The following is a 24,502-nucleotide window of genomic DNA, read 5'->3' on the forward strand; positions in this document are numbered from 1 at the left end:
GACGGTGGCAGGAAACAGCACATGGCATTGGGGGGGGCCGGGTGCCCTCCGTCACCCAGCACAGGGAGGGGCACTGGGGTTGGGGCTGGGTGTGGGGCAGCCCTGGAGGGGTGAAGGTCCAAAGGTCAGGTGAGCTGAGGCCCATGTTGACAGGCGGGACCAGCGTGGAGCGGGGTGGTCGGACGGCAGGGGCCAGGGCCGGCGGAGGGGGCATGCGGTGCTCATTGAGGGTGTGGGTTCTGCTGGGCTCCCTGGGCCTTGTCTTTCTCACCTCCCTCTTCTTCTCCATCTCTCTGAGGGGGGGCGTTGGCCTGCCTTACCTGGAGCCCCCCGGGTGGGAGAAGTCCAGCCGAGTCAAACTAGTGCCCAACTACTCTGGTGTCCACCAGCTGGGCCCACTGGAGAGCACCCAGCAGCAGAAGACATGTGCCTGTCCCCGCTGTGTGGGGGACCCTGGGGTGTCGGACTGGTTTGATGAGAACTACAACCCAGACATCTCCCCTGTGTGGACACGGGACAACATCCAGCTGCCTTCAGACGTCTACTACTGGTGGGTGGTAAGTGATCCAGCTGAACAGCTTCTATGTTTTACTCCATTTTACCCATCCTTTATCGTTCTTCTGGTCTCCCTGGAAAGAACGAGAGCAGCTCTGCCAATCATATTAAAGGAAGGCAAGCACATGATGTGTCTGTTAAAGAGGACATTGAGTAATGTCTGAAAACTGAAATGAACAAGTCAGACAGAGCTGTAGAGGTCCAGTGGAAAAATAGCCCCGTAATTCTGTTTGAATTACAGACAGGAAAGCACGCCTAGGTGATTACATAGCTAAAAGAGGTTGTTATTTTTAAGTAGAAGACGTGTGAGAGAAAGATGCTGACCTGTGAGAAGTAGCATTTAGAAATCTAAATTACTTTCTGTTTGGTCAGAAGTTTAACTTATTTAGTGTCACATCCTTGAGTTTCTGGCCTTGCTTTATATATGCTGAACAAAAATAGAAACGCAACATGTAAAGTGTTGGTCCCATTTTTCATCATGAGCTGAAATAAAATACGCATTAAAAGGTTATTTCTCTAAAATGTGCACACATTTGTTTACATCCCTGTTAGTGAGCATTTCTCCTTTGCCAAGATAATCCATCCACCTGACAGGTGTGGCATATCAAGAAGCTGATTAAACATCACGATCATTACACAGGTGTACCTTGTGCTGGGGACAATAAAAGGCCACTCTAAAATGTGCAGTTTTGTCACACAACACAATGCCACAGATGTCTCAAGTTTTAAGGAAGCATGCAATTGACATGCTGACTGCAGGAATGTCCACCAGAGCTGTTGCCAGAGAATTGAATGTTCATTTCTCTACCATTAGTCCCTATGTAGATGGATGGTTGTGATGCAACACAGTTGTTTTAGAGAATTTGGCAGTACGTCCAACCGGCCTCACAACCGCAGCCCACGTGTAACTGGCCAGTGATGTGAAATCCATAGATGATGGCCCAATTAATTGATTTAAATTGGCTGATTTCCTTATATGAACTGTAACTCAGTAAAGTTGTTGAAATTGTAGCATGTTGTGTTCATGTTTTTGTTCAGTATATATCCCACTCGATAATTAGGTGATTGCAAACAGAGGCAGACCAGCAATGAAGAGCATGTCATAGTTTCTCTACAATGGAGCCTGAGAGGAGTGGAGCAGAGCAGGAGTGGAGCAGAGCAGGAGTGGAGCAGAGCAGGAGTGGAGCAGAGCAGGAGTGGAGCAGAGCAGGAGAGGAGCAGAGCAGGAGAGGAGCAGAGCAGTAAAGACACTGTTTGGCAGCAGCAGTGCCCACTGAACATCTGCCAAGAATTAGTGACCCTGCAGAAAGCCGGTGTGCTGTGCCAGGTGCCGGTATCGAGGAGGGGGAGGGAGCATTGGGGAGAGGTCATGCAGGGGAAACTTAGAATTGGGGAGGGGGTGGCACGGGGAGAAGCTGGAGAGAGAGAGACAGAGAGTGCTGTGTGAGAGAGAGTGGTATGTGAGAGAGAGAGGGTGCTGTGTGTGAGGGAGAGAGTGCTGTGTGTGAGGGAGAGAGTGCTGTGTGAGAGGGAGAGAGTGCTGTGTGAGAGGGAGAGAGTGCTGTGTGAGAGGGAGAGAGTGCCGTGTGAGAGGGAGAGAGTGCTGTGTGAGAGGGAGAGAGAGTGCCGTGTGAGAGAGAGAGAGTGCCGTGTGAGAGAGAGAGAGTGCCGTGTGAGAGAGAGAGAGTGCCGTGTGAGAGAGAGAGAGTGCCGTGTGAGAGAGACAGCTGTGTGAGAGAGACAGCTGTGTGAGAGAGACAGCTGTGTGAGAGAGAGTGCTGTGTGAGAGAGAGAGCTGTGTGAGAGAGCGAGTGAGAGCTGTGTGAGAGAGAGAGAGCTGTGTCAGAGAGCGAGTGAGAGCTGTGTGAGAGAGAGGGAGTTCTGTGTGAGAGGGAGTTCTGTGTGAGAGAGAGAGCTGTGTGTGAGAGAGAGCTGTGAGAGAGAGAGAGAGAGAGAGAGAGAGAGAGAGTGCTGTGTGTGAGAGAGAGAGTGCTGTGTGAGAGAGAGTGCTGTGTGAGAGAGAGTGCTGTGTGAGAGAGAGTGCTGTGTGAGAGAGAGTGCTGTGTGAGAGAGAGAGCTGTGTGAGAGAGAGAGAGAGAAAGAGAGAGAGAGCTGTGTGTGAGAGAGAGTGCTGTGTGAGAGAGAGTGCTGTGTGAGAGAGAGTGCTGTGTGAGAGAGAGAGCTGTGTGAGAGAGAGAGCTGTGTGAGAGAGAGAGAGAGAAAGAGAGAGAGCTGTGTGTGAGAGAAAGAGTGCTGTGTGAGAGAGAGTGCTGTGTGAGAGAGAGAGCTGTGTGAGAGAGCGAGTGAGAGCTGTGTGAGAGAGAGAGTTCTGTGTGAGAGAGAGAGCTGTGTGTGTGAGAGAGAGAGAGAGAGAGTGCTGTGTGAGAGAGAGAGCTGTGTGAGAGAGCGAGTGAGAGCTGTGTGAGAGAGCGAGTGAGAGCTGTGTGAGAGAGAGAGTTCTGTGTGAGAGAGAGAGAGAGTGCTGTGTGAGAGAGAGAGCTGTGTGAGAGAGAGAGCTGTGTGAGAGAGCGAGTGAGAGCTGTGTGAGAGAGAGGTATTTAAAGGGGGTGCCAATAGCCTGATGGAACTGTTTTGTTTGGGGGTTGGGAGGTTTGCATGTGCTCCTATAGCAAAGACTTGAAAAACAGACTCTCGGTTTCACCTTCAATGTAAATGTTTTGGTCATCTCTCCCTCCATTTCCCCCTAAAACATCTGACCTCTTTTCACTTCCATTTAAATATTTTGTTTCCTCTTCTCTTTTCCTTGAGTCACCAGGATACTAAAACCTACCCCTCTGCCCTCTTTTGACATCCTTGCGGAGGAATGAGAGAAAGTCTATGGTACTCTCTCCCAGTCCCCCTGACTGCTCTCCTGACTGTGTGGCCTCTCTGTCGCCCCCTGCCTGTAGATGCTGCAGCCTCAGTTCAAGCCCCACACCATCCAGCAGGTGCTGCTGCGACTGTTTCAGGTGATCCCTGGCCGCTCCCCCTATGGCTCCTGGGATCCCGCCCGCTGCCTGCGCTGTGCCGTGGTGGGGAACTCTGGCAACATGCGCGGGGCCGGTTACGGACCCACCATAGACAGCCACAACTACATCATGAGGTGAGGGAGGGAGGGGGTTTAGAACATAGGTTAGGTTAATGTGTTTAGTGGCTGAGGGGGTTTAGAACAGGTTAGGTTAATCTGTTTAGTAGTTGAGGGGGTTTAGAACATAGGTTAGGTTAATGTGTTTAGTAGTTGAGGGGGTTTACAACATGGGTTAGGTTAATCTGTTTAGTAGTTGAGGGGGTTTAGAACATAGGTTAGGTTAATCTGTTTAGTAGCTGAGGGGGTTTAGAACATAGGTTAGGTTAATCTATTTAGTAGTTGAGGGGGTTTAGAACATAGGTTAGGTTAATCTGTTTAGTAGTTGAGGGGTTTAGAACAGGTTAGGTTAATCTGTTTAGTAGTTGAGGGGGTTTAGAACAGGTTAGGTTAATCTGTTTAGTAGTTGAGGGGGTTTAGAACATAGGTTAGGTTAATCTGTTTAGTAGCTGAGGGGGTTTAGAACATAGGTTAGGTTAATCTATTTAGTAGTTGAGGGGGTTTAGAACATAGGTTAGGTTAATCTGTTTAGTAGCTGAGGGGGTTTAGAACATAGGTTAGGTTAATCTGTTTAGTAGCTAGTAAGTTATATTATGTGTTGTGCTATTATGCTACTGTAGGCTATTTACAGTTATTGTAGGGAGAGAGAGTTTTATTTAACTTGGAAAGTCTTGTCTAGATGTCTTGATATCCCTCTGTTTGTGTGTTTGTCTATCATTGAAGCTGCTCCCATCATGGTCTGATTACCTGTGTCTGTCAGGATCAACCTGGCCCCCACGCTGGGCTATGAGGAGGATGCAGGCAGCCACACCACCCACCACTTCATGTACCCAGAGAGTGCCAAGAACCTGGCAGCCAATGTCAGCTTCGTCCTGGTGCCCTTCAAGACCCTGGACCTGCTGTGGATCACCAGCGCACTCTCCACTGGACAGATTCGCTTGTGAGAACAAAACTGCCAGCACACACACACAGTCCATTCAGTTCCGGTCCTTGCCGTTCTGCAGCCCTAAGCTAGACCAAAAAATGCTGCTAGACTTTAAAAAGTCCCAGTAAGCAAAATGACATTGAAAAGAAAACTAAAAGATTCAATTTAGGTTCTGAATGAATGGTGAAAGTATGTTTATTCCGTATGTTTAGAATACTTATTTTAACTTATTTTTCAGATGTTGAAATCAGGCTCATTTTTGGGTTCTGAATGAAGGTTGAAAATACGTAATTTATAGACATCTATGATTGGTTCAGATTTGGTCCGTACCGGATGTGGAAATCAGGGCCGGTCTGGACTGCACCAAAAAAAGATGTCCAAAAGGCGTGGGCATCAGTCCGTGCTTGCTGAGGTGCACCCTACAGGGTTGCCTGAAATTACATTTTATGAATGCCCATCTATGTGGTAAGCCTACTGTTTGTAAAAAAATAAAAAATAAGATGTCCAAAAGACGTTGGATTGTGCTTAATGGGATGTAGCATACTGTGTTGCCCCACAATGGAATTGTATGAATGCCCATCCATGTGGTAGGCCCACCATTTATAAAACCGGCTGTTGCATTGGCTTTATTAGTCCTGATTCCTGTGACTAATCAATTTGTCTATTTAAGCTCTGAATATCAGCTACCCAACTTTATCAGAAGTTATCGTGAGCCTATTTGCAATGTGTTTATGTAACCGATGTGAAATGGCTAGCTAGTTAGCGGTGGTGCGCGCTAATAGCGTTTCAATCAGTGACGTCACTCGCTCTGAGACCGTGAAGTATTAGTTCCCCTTGCTCTGCAAGGGCCGCGGCTTTTGTGGCGTGTTGGGTAACAATGCTTCGTGGGTGTCAGTTGTTGATGTGTGCAGAGGGTCTCTGGTTCGGGGCGAGGAGAGGGACGGAAGCTATACTGTTACATATATACAGCGGGAAATGCAGAAGTATTCTCTTTTTCGCTATGATCAGGTTGTCAAAAATGTACCGATACAAACTTGAAACCACTGATCATGACGATGGTTGTGATTGTCCATTTTACTTTGCCCTGTTCTGTTTTTAGGATATGTTGTTTGTTAACATGACAGCACATTTTGTATTTGATTGAGCACCATTTGGGTTAGGCTATATTATTGGAGAAACCTGCATGATGTTAAAAAGTGTCCATCTCATTACATTGTCATTTTATCTCCAGCCTACAGAAAAATCCACACACTCTTTCTACCATATCCTATATCTGCTACATGATTTATGTTAGATTATTTTCTTGACAGAACGTTGGTGGAGCTCCGCAGCGATGCGTCTCTCCAACAGCACCTTGGAGAGGCGCGCCGGGATTGGACAAGCAAAATATTTTGCGCCCCTGCCTTTGACAAAGTGGGCACTGTTTATCCAGGTTGGAATCAACGCTCGCCTAAAAAGCCCTTATGCCCCTGGTTGAGAGAAATTCACATTTTTGGGGGGCAGAATTGTGTGAGGATTTATGTGTTGTTGTTGGAGTTGCGTCTTGGTCAGTTTAGCTCAGAAAATGCTGCCCGCGTCAATCTGCAGCCTTAGGCAGACGCCTAATCCTGCCTAGTGAGCAGGCCGGCTCTGAGTCCATTTATATTGTTTAACATAAACACACCTTTTCGCACTAGCACATTTTGTTGAAAGTGAAATGCTGGCTTCACAATCACACCTTCACGAACACATTCTCACGCTGCGCTCTCTCTCTCTCTCTCTCTCTCTCTCTCTCTCTCTCTCTCTCTCTCTCTCTCTCTCTCTCTCTCTCTCTGTCTCTGTCTCTGTCTTTCTATCTCTCTCTCTCTCTCATCCCATTCCAGGTCAGAGCGCATCATCAACAGAGCACTCTCTCTGTGGAAAAAGGAACAACGTGCCATCTGTGAATCAGTCAATCATTTCACAGCAATTTACAAATTAAAGGATGAAAGTGTGCTAAGTCTCTTTCTCTCTCCCTTTATCTCTCTCTCTTTCAGTACCTACGCCCCTGTGAAGCAGTTTCTACGGGTGGACAAAGACAAGGTGCTAATCTATTTTTATAATCTTTCCATCCAACCTTTGTCATGTATTTGTTCAATAGTGCAGAATTGTAAATACATTTCTCTGTCTCCAATGTCATTGGTAAACCCAGCATGGTACACTGTGCTGCTATCTAATCTCCCCAGGTTCAGATCTTCAACCCAGCCTTCTTCAAGTACATCCATGACCGCTGGACCAGGCACCATGGCCGCTACCCTTCCACAGGCATGCTAGTTCTGTTCTTCGCTCTGCACGTGTGTGACGAGGTGAGGACCTCGCTAACACACGTTCACACAAACACACAATACAGACACGTCTCTCGGCCAGTCTCTCTGCCTGTTTTAAAACGTTATCTTGTATTCCAGGTGAATGTGTTTGGCTTTGGCGCTGACGGTCGAGGCAACTGGCACCACTATTGGGAGCAGAACCGCTACTCTGGAGAGTTCCGGAAAACAGGGGTGCATGATGCAGATTATGAGGCCCTGATCATTGACTCGCTGGTTAAGGCTGGCAAGATCACCATCTTCCCAGGAAAGTGACGAGGGCTGGAGATGTGGTGGGCTGGACAGGTTTACAGGAACACCCATCACCACAAGGCTTTTTTATGTTGTCATCTGCTTCTTTGTGCTTTGCATAGAGAGGGATCCAAAACAGTACATTATACAATGCCTGCTAATCATGTTCCCATTGTGCAGGATGGTAAGATGATGGTGGTTTTGGGTCGAGCTACATGTGATTACACTCTGCCCCCAACAGGCCTACTACCTCCATAGAAACGACAGAACTATATAGGGGGCAGATATGTCTGGCATAGCCACTGTATGGACCTGTGAACCAGTCCCATCCACGAGCCCCCCTCTTGCTCAGCCATTGGGGGTTGAGTCATCACACGCCTTGGGGGTCTCAAGCCCAGAGACTCAGCCCCCTTCCACTCTGTTGCCCCCACCATAAATACCATGGCAACCAGTGACGGTCACTGAGCTATCCCTGCCATGTCCACACCCACCTGCAGAGCTGCTGCTAAAGCCCTCTCTCTAGCCACACCTGCATGGAGCTGGGAGTACTAGGAGTACTAGGAGTACTAGGTAGTTGACTAGGTAGTTGAAGTTTACATGCTTTCAAGCCCAGACGCTACTTCAAAATAAGACTTCCTGTTGTAATTACATGACTATCATGTTGAAGGTATGTACAGCCCACAGGGATTTGACCACATATACGCTATTAACCCTTTTATTTGTGTTAACCATTTTAAGTGACTAATCATCTTGCTGATTAGGTCAATTGGGGAGAGTCTTACACACGGTCAACAACACAAGCAGACACAAACACAAGCAGACACAAACACAAGCAGACATACAGATAAGACTAAAACCACTCACTCATTCACACATATACTGTACAGTGCCTTCAGAAAGTATTGCACCCTGAATTCAAAATGGATTAAAAAAAAATATCACCAATCTACACACAATAGCCCATAATGACAAGGTGAAAACATGTTTTTAGATATTTTTTCAAATTAATTGTAAATGAAATATAGAAATATCTCATTTACATAAGTATTCACACCCCTGAGTCAATACATTTTAGAATCACCTTTTGCAGGGATTACAGCTGTGAGTCTTTCTGGGTAAGTCTCTAAGAGTTTTGCACATCTGTATTGTACAATATTTGCACATTTATATGTTTTAAATTCTTCAAGCTCTGTCAAGTTGCTTGTTGATCATAGCTAGACAGCCATTTTTAAGTCTTGCCATAGATTTTCAAGACGATTTAAGTCAAAACTGTAACTAGGCCACTCTGGAACATTCAATGTCGTCTTGGCAAGAAACTCCAGTGTATATTTGGCCTTGTGTTTTAGGTTATTTGAAAATATATATTTAACCATTATTTAACTAGGCAAGTCAGTTAAGAACAAATTCCTACCCCGAATGACACTGGGCCAATCGTGTTCCACCCTATGGGACTCCCAATCACCACCAGATGTGATACAGCCTGGATCTGAACCAGGGACTGTAGTGACACATCTTGCACTGAGATGCAGTGCCTTAGACCGCTGTGCCACTCACGCTGCCAGGTTATTGTCCTGCTAAAAGGTGAATTTGTCCCAGTGTCTTTTGGAAAGCAGACTGAACCAGTTTTTTCCTATAGGATTTTGCATGTGCTTAGCTCTATTCCGTTTCTTTTCATCCTAAAATCTCCCTAGTCCTTACTGATGACAAGCATTACCACTGACATGATGCAGCCACCACTATGCTTGAAAATATGTAGAGTGGTGCTCAGTGACGTGTTGTGTTCGATTTGCTCGAAACATAATACTTTGTATTCAGGAGAAAAAGTGAATTGCTTTGCCAAATGTTTTTCAGTGTTACTTCAGTGCCTTGTTGTAAACAGGGTGCATGTTTTGGAACATTCTTTACAGGATTCCCTTTCACTCTGTCATTTAGGTTCGTATTGTAGAGTAACTACAATGTTGTTGCTCCATCCTCAGTTTTCTCCTGTCACAGCCATTAAACTCTGTAACTGGCCTCATGGTGAGATCCCTGAGAGGTTTCCTTCCTCACCGGAAACTGAGTTAGGAAGGACGCTTGTATCTTTGTAGTGGCTAGGTGTATTGATACACCATACAAAGTATAATTAATAAGTTCACCACAAAGGGATATTCAATGCCTTTTTTCTTTTTCTTTTTTTTACCCATCTACCAATAGGTGCCCTTCTTTGCGAGGCATTGGAAAACCTCCCTGGTCTTTGTGGTTGAATCTTTTTTTAAATTCACTGCTCAGCTGAGGGACCTTACAGATAATTGTATGTGGGGTACAGAGATGAGGTAGTCATTCAAAAATCGTGTTAAGCAGTATTATTGCACACAGAGTGAGTCCATGTTGCTTGTTAGGCACATTTTAACTTCTGAACGTATTTAGGCTTGCCATAACAAAGGAGTTGTATACTTATTGACTCAAGACATTTCAGCTTTTTAGTCATTTGTAAACATATCAGAAAACATCATTCCACTTTTATATTTTGGGGTATTTATTGCGTGTAGGCCAGTGACAAAAAATTAAAATGTAATACATTTTCAATTCAGCCTTTAACACAACAAACTGTGGAAAAAGTCAAGGGGTGTGAATACTTTCTGAAGGTACATACACACTCTCCCACCCATACACGAGTTCACACAATGTTCTTGGTAAATTCAAGCTAATACCACTAAGAATAAAAGACTGAGTAAAAAGATCCCACTCTAAGATGGCCTGCCGCCTCCTGCTGCCTGTTAAGGGATACTGCATCACTCTGAAGCCCAGACATTATGCATGCATAGCACAAACTGAAGGCTGCCTCTTCTGTGTCTAATGATGACCACTTGATAGCTGAGAGTAACATAACTAAACCGACTGCAGGTAAAAAATGCCATTCTATTTTCAGATCAGATTGGTAGTTATAAACAGAGTTTAGGAACTCCAACAAAAATTCAGACATTAGTCCTGGCTGCAGTAGTTATTAGCCAAATGTGACATTCTGGCCTTCACCCCAGTGCTCCAACCAGTTTACAATGTGTGCTGTTGTGTAATCCTATCATGATGTCATGTTGTTATCTGACACCAGGACATTGATCTGGGAAGGTCTCAGATCAGTGTAACTGACTCCATTACTATGTCTAATTTCTGTGTGGAATTTTAGTTGGTTTCAAGTAAGTGTCTCTACCTGACACACACGCCTACTTTAAGTATGTTGTGCTTAGGGCTGGCGCAATTAGCATATAACCGTGTAACTGACGGTTATGGATGTAGACCGTCATGAAACTAAAATAACCCTCATAACCGTTTTTTTACAAACATTGCGTGTGTGGAAAGAACAGCTGACTGAAGATGGGTCAGCCGGGTGACCGTGGTCATTTGGCTGACCAATAGCCGTCATCCAAAATTCCATGACCATCACAGCCATAGTTGTGCATGCGTGTGTGTGTGTGTGAGAGAGAGAGTGAGAGCTGAAGAAAGAAATGTGATTCTCTTAGTTTTGTCGAAGTTTGATTTTCAGGAAGAGCCCTCATAACAAAGACACATATCAATTATTTACAGCCATGTGACAACACACACGTCCATGCTTGCGTGCCTTTTCCCGTTGTTGGACATACAGTACCTTTCCCATAGTGCACCATAAACCTCAGCTACAGTACAGTGCTATCTGAAGTTTTGGTAGTCATGCACATTCACACACCTACTATAAATACCTGCATGTGCTATTCAAATCTTACTGTTTGTTAGTCATGTCTCTTACACATGCACATTCTGAGGGATTCAAATGGCTTCTTTTCCCTGATTTAGACCACACACCGTACATTATACACACCCCTGGTCTCGGCCTGGCTGAGAGCTGTGCCTTCTGGACCTACACACATACGTTTCACTCTGCCTTTCTCTAGGAGCCACGTAGAAAGGCTTCCTTTATGTTACTTTTTACACAGAACACATTACCTTGACATGAACTCTATCTTCACGACTAGTTTTGGGTGATATGACGATGGCTGAATTAATTTGCTGTGCTCAATCTGTGTTTTGCCATTGTCGGTGAGCTAACGTGTTCCAAGATGACAGCCAATGGCAATGTATCTAGCGCTTAAAACATCTCCACCATGTTTTACATGGAAAGTTTCTAAATATTCCCACCACTTTCTGGGTGGTGCTGTCCATGCCAGAAATAGAATGTGCAATACTTCACCAAAGAGCATCAAACATAATTGACATTGTTCTAATGACTTCTATATCTTTAATTCCATTACTCCCTATCACTTTTGGAACTGATAAATGTTTATCCAACAGTATATAAGGCCCATATGTAATGTATCAAATTAAATGTATTTATATAGCCCTTCTTACATCAGCGGATCTCTCAAAGTGCTGTACAGAAACCCAGCCTAAAACCCCAAACAGCAAGCAATGCAGGTGTAGAAGCATGGTGGCTAGGAAAAACTCCCTAGAAAGGCCGAAACCTAGAGAGGAACCAGGCTATGAGGGGTGGCCAGTCCTCTTCTGGCTGTGCCGGGTGGAGATTATAACAGAACATGGCCAAGATGTTCAAATGTTCATAAATGACCAGCATGGTCAAATAATAATAATCATAGTAGTTGTCGAGGGTGCAACAAGTCAGTAACACAAGAGTAAGTGTCAGTTGGCTTTTTCATAGCCGATGTTTGAGAGTATCTCTACCGCTCCTGCTGTCTCTAGAGAGTTGAAAACAGCAGGTCTGGGACAGGTAGCACTGTATCAATAAAGCTAGCCCACTGAAATTGAACGCCACATCCTAGCTCAACTTGCATCATTTTGTTTTCACATAGTAAGGATACAGTATTTCCCCTATTATGTTGTTCAATTGCAGTGTACCTTCTGGGAAATTGACTGTGTGAAAGGTGAGATCCATTTCCACTCTGCTGTCCCTGAGTGTATCGTTGGATAATGGATAGTTTTTTAAATGTATTTGAGTGTATTGGTTCTGGTTTGTAGCGTTACCTAAATGGTTACTTATGACACATACTGTATCCATTCTGTTGCATTGCTTTGGTGGTCTGCATCTCCAGCTCTTCATTAGAGTTATCTTGTGCACAACAACAGTATTCACCGACAACAGTGTACATAGTGTTACTATCGAATTACTACTATTACCAATAGAATCCTCATTAGTATTATTACTGTCATTGAGTCAGTCAGTACTCCATCTCTATTTTAAATCTCGATCTGTATGATGGACTGTTTTTATCATATGCTATTGTAAAATAAAAGCAAATTGAAACAAATCTGGCTTTCTGGATTTTTTCTTAAGTGGGGTAGTAGGAACAGCGACAGCATCTGCCCTGTACTAAAGCTTGACATCTTTACCTAGCATCTGACTGACCAGTCAAACAGGTCATCTTACAGTACCATCGCCCATAAACTACAGGAGAAGAGAGATCTAACTACTAGTATTCGTGGAAAGAATGCAACAGAAATCAAGCATTACCAGTATTTTTATTCCACAACATGGAATGCATCAGACATGGACCAATTACAATGCATTCCTAGGAAGTGGCAATAAAATGCATTTCACAGATTTGACAATGTCATGTCATCCACTTATTTAATTAACAATGTCATGTCATTCACTTATTTAATTAACAATGTCATGTCATTCACTTATTTAATTAACAATGTCATGTCATCCACTTATTTAATTAACAATGTCATGTCATCCACTTATTTAATTAACAATGTCATGTCATCCACTTATTTAATTAACAATGACATGTCATCCACTTAATTAATTAACAATGTCATGTCATCCACTTAATTAATTGACAATTATTTATTGGACACTACATATGAAAGAGATGTCGGACAACAAGACCGTTACAAAGCTAGCGGCACTGACAGAGGCTAAGGTTGCTTCTGTCCTTCATGGCTACTGTACTAGGTGTGAATCTACATTACAATCTCCCCACAGTCAGGGCAGGGAGGTGAGACACAAACACAATGACATGGAGAGACCACTGGAATAGAGAGGAACAGGCAATGAACAGAAGCAGTTTACCATTGAGTAGTTCCATCATTAGTTTAAAAAGGATGGTTTAAGAGGATAGTTGTTGGGCTTTGACTACTAGAGGACAGATCAGGTAGGAGGCTGTCGGGTTAGCATCTCGCATACACCGATCACCATTCAGTTACCCAATCAAAGTGATTAGCCTCCTTTGAGCACACAGACCATTGAAGGAGCCATCAGAATTGTGCATCGGATTAAACCTTGATATCCTCCTTAAATTGCAGGTGCATCTCCGTTTCAGAGAGAGAGACAGAGGGCTCGTGCATCTTCTTCCCTTTCTAACCATTAGATGGGTGAATGTTCCTTTACAATTTCCTGCCTGGAATGTCCAGAGTCACAGATAACAGAGCTGGAACATTCCAGTGGGGGTGGTAATGGTTTTCCCTACAATCTTTCACCACACCCCATTCTCCTCCTCCATATTAGTTTTCACCCAGTTTAAGGCGGGCAAATTGGTTGGCCATCTGTAGTGTCTTTTCTATACAGTGTGTGTTCCTGCCAGTGCCCTGGGCAGACATATCTTTGCCACCACCCTTGCCATCCATCAGAGGGCTAAGCTCCTGCACACACTCACTGGCCTTCAGACCTTGGTTGGCAACGTCCTGGTAGAGGAGAGAGTCACAGATAAGATACTGTCCCAACAAAATATGCAAGTTATTACATTAAGCACAAATAAGGAGCTCATCTGTGAATTATAGTGTGCATGGATGCAAATACATTTGGCTCATTCAGAGCCTTGGACAGAGAGATGCAGACAAACACCAGGTTAGAATTACACTTCTGGTTAGAATTGAGGGATCTCTGTGCTGTGTTGTGGTATTGGAGTTTTTGGGATGCAGTGGAAAGGAAAGGATGCTATTGTTACCTTGGCAGAGACTCCATTTTCCATCTCCATGACTACCAGTGGCTGGTTAGGACTGCTGTCAATCATCCCCTTGGTCTTTTCAAGAACCTGGGGGAGGAGATCAACACTTATAGAATTGCCCTGCATACAATTTTCTGAGATGTACTAATCCCTTCACCCGGTCATAAAACCTATATCAAGCCCTCTTAGCCTAGACCTGGCCCCCCGCTCTCTCTCTCACCCTCTTCTGGACATCAGCCTTGTTGGAACGGTCTAGGTCATCCATGGTCTTCTTCAGTCCCTTCAAAGCTTCCCTCATCTCATCTTCCTCCCACTAGGAGATCACCGCTATGCCCAGAGACTGCAACAACACAGAACAGAGACTGAATAAGCTAACAAACAGACAGACATACAGACAGGTAGGTAAACAGACAGACAGACAGACAGGCAGACAGGCAGGCAGTCAGATAGTGCTGTAACAGCTCTGTCATGTCAGCGATTTCCTTCTGCACATCTTTATTGGGGGCGGTCTGAGCCTTCACTTTCTCCCCCTTAGCAGAGACTATGTCAGAGCATCTGCTTTCCTCTGGGCCTGGACAGAGCAGCATGTGGCGGGGGTTCAAGTTAATGTTAGAGAACAAAACAGGCAGTTACTGTTGACTAAATAGCTGCTATAAAAAGAGCTATATCTATACGGATCATCTGATTTTTTGTTAAATAACTGGTTGTAGTATAATGAAGTACATCAATTTCAAACCATCCAGCAACAGTTAGGAACCTTTCTGTCCACTCACATTCTGTGCCTCTGCTCCTGTCACTGTAACGATATGGTGGATTCCCTTGGGGATGGCCTCCTCTGACACGATGACAAAAGGTGCAGCATGGCCAGAGTTCCGCAAGTGCCTGAAGTTATACATGTAAGGAATACAAATGAATGCCTTACGCAATAAATTCTCAAACAAAATCTTTGTATTTCTGATCATCAGATGTTATTATGCAAATAAATGTTTTTGCTCCATTTCCAAGGGACTGGCCTTTTGAACTCAAGGTGCGCTTTGTGCTCACGTTCCTCTGCAGAACATAATGGAGGTGAAAGAGCTGGCAGCGCTGCTGGGGTCAGCCAGGAGGTCAGCCACGGGGATGCCGATGGTGTCACACCCTGATCTGTTTCACCTGTCTTTGTGCTCAACTACACCCCCCTCCAGGTGTCGCCGATCTTCCTCATTTTACCCAGTGTATTTATACCTGTGTTCTCTGTTAGTTTGTTGCCAGTTTGTTTTGTTTCGTCAAGCCTACCAGCAGTTTTTCTGTGCTCCTGTCTTTCTCTTCCTGTTTTCTAGCTTTCCTGGTTTTGACCATTCTGCCTACCCTGACCCGGAGCCTGCCTGCCATTCTGTACCTTCCTGACTCTGCTCTGGATTACTGACCTCTGTTTGCCCTTGACATGTCGCTTGCCTGCCCCCCAATTTTTGTAATAAACTTTTGTTACTTTGAAACTGTCTGCATCTGGGTCTTCTCCTGAGCCTTGATAGATGGACAACACGTGCACAGGGTTAGGGTAGGTCTCAAACACAGCACGCAATTCCTGGACGGCTTTAGCTGCTGCCAGGGGGGGCATCCATGGCATAGACAGGCTGTAAAAAGACAGAGAAAGAGTGGATGTCGTGACTTGGTAATAAGTGCTTGAAAACATTATTTTCTCCTCCTCACAGAATGCAATGACAGGCGCCTTGGGGTGACATATTGTATAACAGTAAAAGGGAGATAGGCGGAATGTTAACGTGCAATGGTGTTGTTTGTCAAAGAAGCAGCAAAACAGCCCAGGAATGCGTAAATAAAACAGTAGACAAAAGGCCTGAGATCAATAACACCAGAAACCAAAGATCTGTATAAATACAAACTTGATCAAACAGAAAATAACATACCCCTACTCATACTTTCAGTGGCCTATGACCTCTCACCTTTGCGTCATGGATCATGGCGCAGGCAATCTCCTCTGTGTGTCGCACCGCTCCTGTGCTCAGAGCACCCTTGGCGGTGAAGTCAAAGTGCAGGCGGTCAGGAGCCACGCTGGTCAGCCTCTCCCAGGACCCCCCGCAGGGTAATGTTCAGGATGTGGGTGGCAGTGTGGTTACTCATGATTGGCCTATGACCAGCCTGGGAGAGAGGCGGTGGAGGTTGGACAATAGAGAGAGATGTAATGAATTTCTTTCAATACCAAGTCAGTTGAGAAAATATCTCAAAACTGAGTCATAAAATGTACTTTTGAGTGATGTCTAACCTCGTCCACGTGCAGGATGACGCAATCGCCCACCTTCAGAGTGCCATAAACCGTTCCTACAAGCAGCATGTATCCACCACGAACCTGTGTGTTCTTCACTGTGAACTCCATCCTCTGAGTAAGGGAGTAAAATGTGGTGTGATATGGACCTCTCCTCCCTGTGGCTTGTCCTTACATTGTTTCAACGGTTTGATATGCTTGTTACAATAACGGCTATAGTTTGATTGTCCTGTCCTTACGTCATCTCCAGAGTCGTCCTTCCTCAGCATGTAGCCCCCGTTAAAGCTCTGTTCTCCCTGCTCAGCATAGAATGAGGTATGGTCCAGCAGAACCCCACACTCCTGCCCTGTTGTTACCTCATCCACGAAGGCACGCTCCTTTCTCAGAACCAACACTGTTTCTACAGCCTGCTCAAACTGTGGGACAACCACAGAAACATATAAAGGGATTAAAAAACTGACACAAGCAAGAAACTGATTTGAATAAATATCAAGCAAACCATCTGAGTTAGTTAATGAAATTCAGTTGATTTTGTTTGTGTCTTACCATATTTGCCACTGTCGTCAGCACTGTAGCTGTACTTGGGTGATTCATCAGTAGCAGCGATACCCTTATTGCGTAGGTCCTCGATGGCATAGATGTCCAGCATGACGTGGTCCTCATCCCCAGAGCCCTTCCCCTGGGACTTAACCAGAGCAGGCGGGACGCCGCAGCCCAGAACGCCGCAGCCCGTCTGGTGTTCAACCTTCCCAAGTTCTCTCACGTCACCCCGCTCCTCCGCTCTCTCCACTGGCTTCCAGTTGAAGCTCGCATCCGCTACAAGACTATGGTGCTTGCCTACGGAGCTGTGAGGGGAACGGCACCTCCGTACCTTCAGGCTCTGATCAGGCCCTACACCCAAACGAGGGCACTGCGTTCATCCACCTCTGGCCTGCTCGCCTCCCTACCTCTGAGGAAGCACAGTTCCCGCTCAGCCCAGTCAAAACTGTTCGCTGCTCTGGCACCCCAATGGTGGAACAAGCTCCCTCACGACGCCAGGACAGCGGAGTCAATCACCACCTTCCGGAGACACCTGAAACCCCACCTCTTTAAGGAATACCTGGGATAGGATAAAGTAATCCTTCTACCCCCCCCCCCCCCCTAAAAGATTTAGATGCACTATTGTAAAGTGGTTGTTCCACTGGATATCATAAGGTGAATGCACCAATTTGTAAGTCGCTCTGGATAAGAGCGTCTGCTAAATGACTTAAATGTAAATGTAATGTAATGGGACATGGAGGAGAAAGCCTTAGTCCAAATCCCCAATCTCAGTTCTTTTTCCATTGCAAAAAACCTGCAACTAACTTTACTCTAATGCTGGATCAGTCATTCATTATGCTGAAGCATCATACTCATTCTTTAGATAGAAAGCCAACTTGCATGTTTAGCACCGATATCATATGGCTTTATTGAAGTGATTTTGACCTTCCCTCCTATGTGGAAAGGAGCTTTTCAGTATGAATTACCACTGCAATGTGATGGATCTGTAATGTACTGGAAATACTGATTTATCTAATCAGCAGAGCAAGGCACTTCTCACTTAATAGTGCAATACTGACTGAGAAATGCTGACAGAGAGGAAAGCATTCCTGTCTTTGTACATCCGCAAAGCAGTACTCAAGAGAGGCAAATGCAGAAATTCACATAAACTCCCATGCCAATCCAAGGCTCTATCTTTTCTACTGGTCACCATTTCTCCAACATCCACCATCATCCCCCTCTGTAACGTCCACCATCATCCCCCTCTCCTCAGCGATGAGGGCAGTGAGATCCATTGGGGAAACCGTATGTGTTATACAGCAACCAGGCTGTGTCACCTACACAGGGAGAGAAAGAGGAGAGAAACGGGTTCAGAAACATTCTGTTTTGACAACAACTTAAATGTTTCTAATTGATCCCATATTCTAATGTGGCCCTTCAGTAGCAGGGATGGTCTTGCTGTCTCCCAGACTGGATCTTTCTGTCCAGGATCTTTTGCCCCCTGCTGAATGTCTTGAGGAACTGCTCCTCCTCCTCATTGACGATATCCTTCACCATGTCATGGTCCTTCTTCAGCTCAGGGTAGTCATCACCCTGGAGAGAGGGGACAGCAGAGGAAGATAGGTAAGGGGGATGACTAAGAGGGAGAGAGAGATATAGATAGTTAATAACATGAAGAGTAGGAGTGGGATGAGTTTTCATACTAGGGACTCTACCACCACATCAACTAAGGTGGCAAAGAAGCCTCTCTGAGCACCCAGATTCTCGTGAGAGCAACACAACTGCACACAAACAGTGGGCGAGGGTTAACATGTGCACATTAACAGACTGATGTTCAGACAAGCATAGAACAAAGACAGCCAGACAGTTAAAAGGGCACCCTCTCCCTGTGTTGTCTGGCCTGCCCTCATCAGAGAAGGCGATGGTACAGTCAGCTAGGCCATTCAGAGCACAGAGAACACATGATTCAATAAATAATGACTGGCAGTGGTGCTTGCCTTCTGGATGGCCTGGAAGTAGGGGATAAACAGGCCTGTGTCATAGTTGGAGATCTTGTTCTGCAGAACAGAGACAAGATGCTCCAGGCCCATGCCTGTATCAACACTTCATAGACAGAGGATTCAGCTCTGTCTCAGACTCCCTGGTGAGGAGGGGGAAACAGGTTCAGTGACATCATAATCGGCCAAGTCGATTAATCGGTCGACCTCTACCTGAAAGACTTATCAACCAACACATAGTGTTACTAACCACATTAACAAGAGTAGAAAGGGGTCAGGATATTTGTATCATTCAGGTAGATTTGGATACCTAATAGCCCTATTAGTTCTGACCAGAATTTCCTACTCGTGAAACTCACTCACCCAAGATCTATTTACACTACAGATCCGGCTCCAGCCCAGCTTCTTCGTGACCCCTGAAGTAGGTGACATACAAGCACTCGATGGGAATCCCAAACTCCTTAGTCAGCAACTCCAGGGCCATGGTACAGGCAAGGTGCTGCAGGGAGAGGAGTCAGCAGGAAAGGAAATGAGAGAAAGCAATTCACCTTTCTAACATGCATCCACATTTACATAGTGTTAATCATTGACACACAACACCTTCCATCTTGAGAGACTTTGTTAAATGTTGCTGCATCATAACAGGTCAGATGACAACACTATCTAACAGGCGGTTGGTTGGTCTGCCTGGTTTACCTTAAAGTAGTCTCCGAAGGACCAGGAGCCCAGCATCTCAAAGAAGGTGTGGTGGTACACGTCCTTGCCCACATCATCCAGGTCATTGTGCTTGCCCCCAGCACAGATGCACTTCTGTGTGTTAGCTGCACGCTTGAGTCTGGCCATGGGGTGGGACAGGTCAATGGTGTTCAGGAAAACAGGTTAGAACTGGGAGGGGTTGGTGGGGGAAGAGAGAGGGTAGATAAGAAAGATGGAGAGATAACCATTGGGATGAGTACAAGTGGGACTTTCTTCAAATAGTCTAATAACAGTACAACTGAAAAAAATCTTTGAATATGGACAAACTGACATCTACTTTGTGCATGAGTGGAACTGGTATCTAGCTACTAGAACACATCTGCTTTAGGGCAAGACACTCCCAGAGGGTATAATCCCACTGTGCTAAGACATAGTCACTAAGGTGAGAGGTCGTGATTAGCCAATGGGGCCACACTAACTATGGACCTGCAGATGGGAGGGAAGGGGTAGGGATAGTTGGATGGGCAGTGATATTATTGTAGCGTACCTGGTTCATGCCAGCATTGGCGAAGAGTAGTGTGAGGTCGTCCAAAGGTATGGTGGCGGACGAGTGGACATACTGGTGTTCATGAAGATGGAAGAAGTCAATGAACTTCTCACGGATCTGAGCAGCAGTCAGTGAAGAATACATTCTGAAAGGAATGATCCCACATGCACACACATAGGAAAACATTTTAGTAACAAACATTAATTGCCAGTGAAGGAGAGGGTATGGGTAGGCAGTAGAGCTGGGACAATAAACAGAAAATTATTAACACCGAACATACCGATTCACTTATCGCAGGCATTTTGCTGATATCGTTCATTATGGTAAGTAGCCTATACTAGAGTAATATTACATTTTAAATCAAATCAGTTTGCAAATATGGGGTGGTTGTTAATGGGGCAACCATCTACAACCATCAACCATCTACAACCATCAACCATCTACAACCATCAACCATCTACAACCATCAAATGGCTACAACCATCAACCATCTACAACCATCAACCATCTACAACCATCAACCATCTACAACCATTAAATGGCTACAACCATCAACCATCTACAACCATCAACCATCTACAACCATCAACCATCTACAACCATCAACCATCTACAACCATCACACTAGTAGTAGTGCTTTAAAGGATCATTTAAACAAATAAAGCAGATTAATGTTATAAACTTAGCGTATTTATAATTCAGGCAAATTATCGCGAAAGGATCTTTCTCCACATCGCCCAGTTCAAGTAGGCAGGTGTGAACACTGCACCTAATAAGCTTAAGTTCCAATTAAAATGTTATTGATCCTTGCTTCCATTGCAAATGCTGAAGCAATATTTTGCCATCAAATAGGAACGGAAAAAATGGCCCTACACAACATTAATCTGCTTCTGGCAAAATGAGTAAGTTTCATCAAAGTTCATGCAAAAACAATGTTACAGCACATCCCTTGTCTGGGCTAATAAAACACCAATGGGATCTTCCTTCCACTAGGACATCCTTGTATAAAAAGCATGTTTATGGCCGGTTTGGCCTCATTCTCAATCTTGAAAAAATACCATCAGGGTCTGTCTAGGCCTTTAGAATAGACCCATTACTTTCACCACTGACTGTTCATGTTTTACAGCTGGCTAGGCAGCTATAAATTCATTGAACTCCCTTTGATATTATAAACTTTAATGCAAAACCATACAGTTTACATACACTTAGGTAGGAGTCATTAAAACTCGTTTTTCAACCACTCCACAAATGTATTGTTATTAACAAACTATAGTTTTGCCAAGTCAGTTTGGACATCTACTTTGTGCATGACACAAGTAATTTTTCCAACAATTGTTTACAGACAGATTATTTCACTTATCATTCACTGTATCACAATTCCAGTGGGTCAGAAGTTTACATACGCTAAGTTAACTGTGCCTTTAAACAGCTTGGAAAATTCCAGAAAATTATGTCATGGCTTTAGAAGCTTCTGATAGGCTAATTGACATCATTTGAGTCAATTGGAGGTGTACCTGTGGATGTATTTCAAGGCCTACCTTCAAACACAGTGTCTCTTTGCTTGACATCATGGGAAAATCAAAAATAAATCAGCCAAGACCTCAGAAAGAAATGGTAGACCTCCACAAGTCTGGTTCATCCTTGGGAGCAATTTCCAAATGCCTGAAGGTACCACGTTCATCTGTACAAACAATAGTATGCAAGTATAAACACCATGGGACCACGCAGTCGTCATACCGCTCAGGAAGGAGATGCGTTCTGTCTTCTAGAGATGAACGTACCTTAGTGCGAAAATTACAAATCAATCCCAGAACAACAGCAAAGGACCTTGTAAAGATGCTGGAGGAAGCAGGTACAAGAGTATCTATATCCACAGTAAAACGAGTCCTATATCGACATAACCTGAAAGGCCGCTCAGCAAGGAAAAAACACTGCTCCAAAACCGCCATAAAAAAGCCAGACTACGGTTTGCAACTGCACATGGGGACAAAGATCGTACTATTTGGAGAAATGTGCTCTGGACTGATGAAACAAAAATAGAACTGTTTAGCCATAATGACCATCGTTATGTTTGGAGGAAAAAGGGGGAGGCTTGCAAACCGAAGAACACCATCCCAAATGTGAAGCACGGGGGTGGCAGCATCATTGTGGGGGTGCTTTGCTGCAGGAGGGACTGGTGCACTTCACAAAATAGATGGCATCATGAGCAAGGAAAATTATGTGGATATATTGAAGCAACATTTCAAGACATCGGTCAGGAATTTAAAGCTTGGTCACAAATGGGTCTTCCAAATGGACAATGACCCCAAGCATACATCCAAAGTTGTGGCAAAATGGCTTAAGGATAACACAGTCAAGGTATTGGAGTGGCCATCACAAAGCCCTGACCTCAATCCCATTGACAATTGGTGGGCAGAACTGAAAAAGTGTGTCCGTGCAAGGAAGCCTACAAACCTGGCTCAGTTACACCAGCACTGTAAGAAGGAATGGGCCAAAGTTTACCCAACTTATTGTGGCAAGCTCGTGAAAGGCTACCCGAAACGTTTGACCCAAGTTAAACAATTTAAAGCAATGCTACCAAATACTAATTGAGTGTATGTAAACTTCTAACCCACTGGGAACGTGATGAAAGAAATAAAAGCTGAAATAAATAATTCTCTCTACTATTATTTCACATTTCAGATTCTTAAAATGAATTGGTGATCCTAACTGACCTAAAACAGGACATTTTTACTAGGATTAAATGTCAGGAATTGTGAAAAACTGAGTTAAAATGTATTTGACTAAGGTGTATGTAAACTTCCGTCTTCAACTGTAGGTATGCACGTCAGCTTTGACATTGGTTTTGCACATCGGCGTTAAATTAGACATCGGGCCGATGCCAATGTTGGCATTTATAGCTAATATCGTCCGATTCCGATATGTTCACCGATATATTGTGCATCCCTAAATATTAGATTTATTAGTGTTGCACCATTATTTTTTACATAAAAACCATATACAATTTCAGTATCATGTCTTAAGAGTGATGGACAGTGCCATCACCGTGGCCTCCGCAATGTATAAGTCCACTGAGACAGGCGTAAATCAGACAGGTGTCTTGTGCACCATGAAAAAAATACAAAATTATTGCGACTGTTCAAAAGAGACCAGGCCGGGATTTGAGAAGTCAATGAGAGAAGTGAAAAATTCTTCCTTAGTTGTTCAATTTCTCTAAAACTAAAGGCACAACCTAGATTCGAGCCAATGTCTTAACTTCTTTGGGATAGGGGGCGGTATTTTGACACCCGGATGAAAAGCGTGCCCAAATTAAACTGCCTGCTACTCAGGCCCAGAAACTAGGATATGGATATAATTGGTAGATTTGAATAGAAAACACTCTAAAGTTTGTACAACTGTTAAAATAATGTCTGTGAGTATAACAGAACTGAAATGACAGGCGAAACCCCGAGGACAAACCATCCCCCCAAAAAATATTTCATCCTACCACTGATTTCAATGGCTGACACTTTTATAATAGGGCGAAATCGTGCCCGATTGCAGTTCCTAGGGCTTCCACTAGATGTCAACAGTCTTTAGGAAGGGTTTCAGGCTGGTTTTTGGAAAAATGAGCCAGAAATTGTAGTTATTCTAGGTGGCTCTCATTTCGGCTGTAGTGTTTCCAAGCGTGTGAATGAGAACGCGCTCTTTGGTATTTATCTCCAGTAAAGACAATAACGATTCTCCGTCTTAAATTGTATCGTTTATTTGCTTATTAAGGTACCTATTGTTTGATTATAAACGCTGATTGACTTGTTTGGATAAGTTTATTGGTAACGTTTGGGATTCATTTTGTATGCATTTTGAAGGAGGGAACTGAGTGGATTATTGGCTGAAGCGCGCCAGCTAAACTGAGTTTTTATGGATATAAAGAAGGACATTATTGAACAAAAGGACCATTTGTAATGTAACTGGGACCTTTTGGAGTGCCAACAGAAGAAGATCTTCAAGGGTAAGGCATATATTACAGTGAGGGAAAAAAGTACTTGATCCCCTGCTGATTTTGTACGTTTGCCCACTGACAAAGAAATGATCAGTCTATAATTTTAATGGTAGGTTTATTTGAACAGTGAGAGACAGAATAACAACAAAAAAATCCAGAAAAACGCATGGCAAAAATGTTATAAATTGATTAGCATTTTAATCGGAAATCGGAAATTGTCGAAATGGGAGCGTCCCACTAATCCGCAAGAAGTTAAGCTGTTGAAAAATGTTATTACTCCAACCACGTGAGTGACAAACATATTCATTTTCGTCAAAAACAACCTTGTATCGAAGGAGTACTTTGGATTTGAGGACCTGCACATGCTCAGTTTGGCGCTAGATGACCGTTCGACCCGATGATGAGTTCTACGCATAGTTGCGGTGATGAGGTCAATTGAACTCGAC

The 24,502-nt window shown here is 44.3% G+C and overlaps 1 protein-coding gene and 1 pseudogene across 1 annotated transcript; one reads left to right on the top strand and one right to left on the bottom strand.

Annotated features, from left to right (window-relative positions):
- Positions 1–92: 92 nt before the first annotated feature.
- Positions 93–8,059, top strand: LOC115151927 (CMP-N-acetylneuraminate-beta-galactosamide-alpha-2,3-sialyltransferase 2-like). Its single transcript, XM_029696283.1, has 6 exons — positions 93–557; positions 3,465–3,658; positions 4,401–4,580; positions 6,581–6,626; positions 6,770–6,889; positions 6,989–8,059. Exons 1-6 carry the CDS (start codon positions 144–146, stop codon positions 7,160–7,162), a joined length of 1,128 nt encoding a protein of 375 aa, XP_029552143.1. The 5' UTR covers positions 93–143; the 3' UTR covers positions 7,163–8,059.
- A 5,553-nt stretch (positions 8,060–13,612) lies between these two features.
- Positions 13,613–20,218, bottom strand: LOC115151339 (alanine--tRNA ligase, cytoplasmic-like; annotated as a pseudogene).
- Between the last annotated feature and the right edge of the window lie 4,284 nt (positions 20,219–24,502).

This window comes from Salmo trutta, chromosome 17 (genome assembly GCF_901001165.1).
Source record: "Salmo trutta chromosome 17, fSalTru1.1, whole genome shotgun sequence".
In the NCBI taxonomy this organism is placed as follows: domain Eukaryota; kingdom Metazoa; phylum Chordata; class Actinopteri; order Salmoniformes; family Salmonidae; genus Salmo; species Salmo trutta.

Bases quoted from the DNA above. Each gene is read 5' to 3' on its own strand.
- LOC115151927 (XM_029696283.1), top strand. From the start codon at position 144: ATGTTGACAGGCGGGACCAGCGTGGAGCGGGGTGGTCGGACGGCAGGG. The intron at 4,581-6,580 runs GTGAGAACAAAA...TCTCTCTTTCAG, and splicing joins TCCACTGGACAGATTCGCTT to TACCTACGCCCCTGTGAAGC. The intron at 6,890-6,988 runs GTGAGGACCTCG...CTTGTATTCCAG, and splicing joins CTCTGCACGTGTGTGACGAG to GTGAATGTGTTTGGCTTTGG.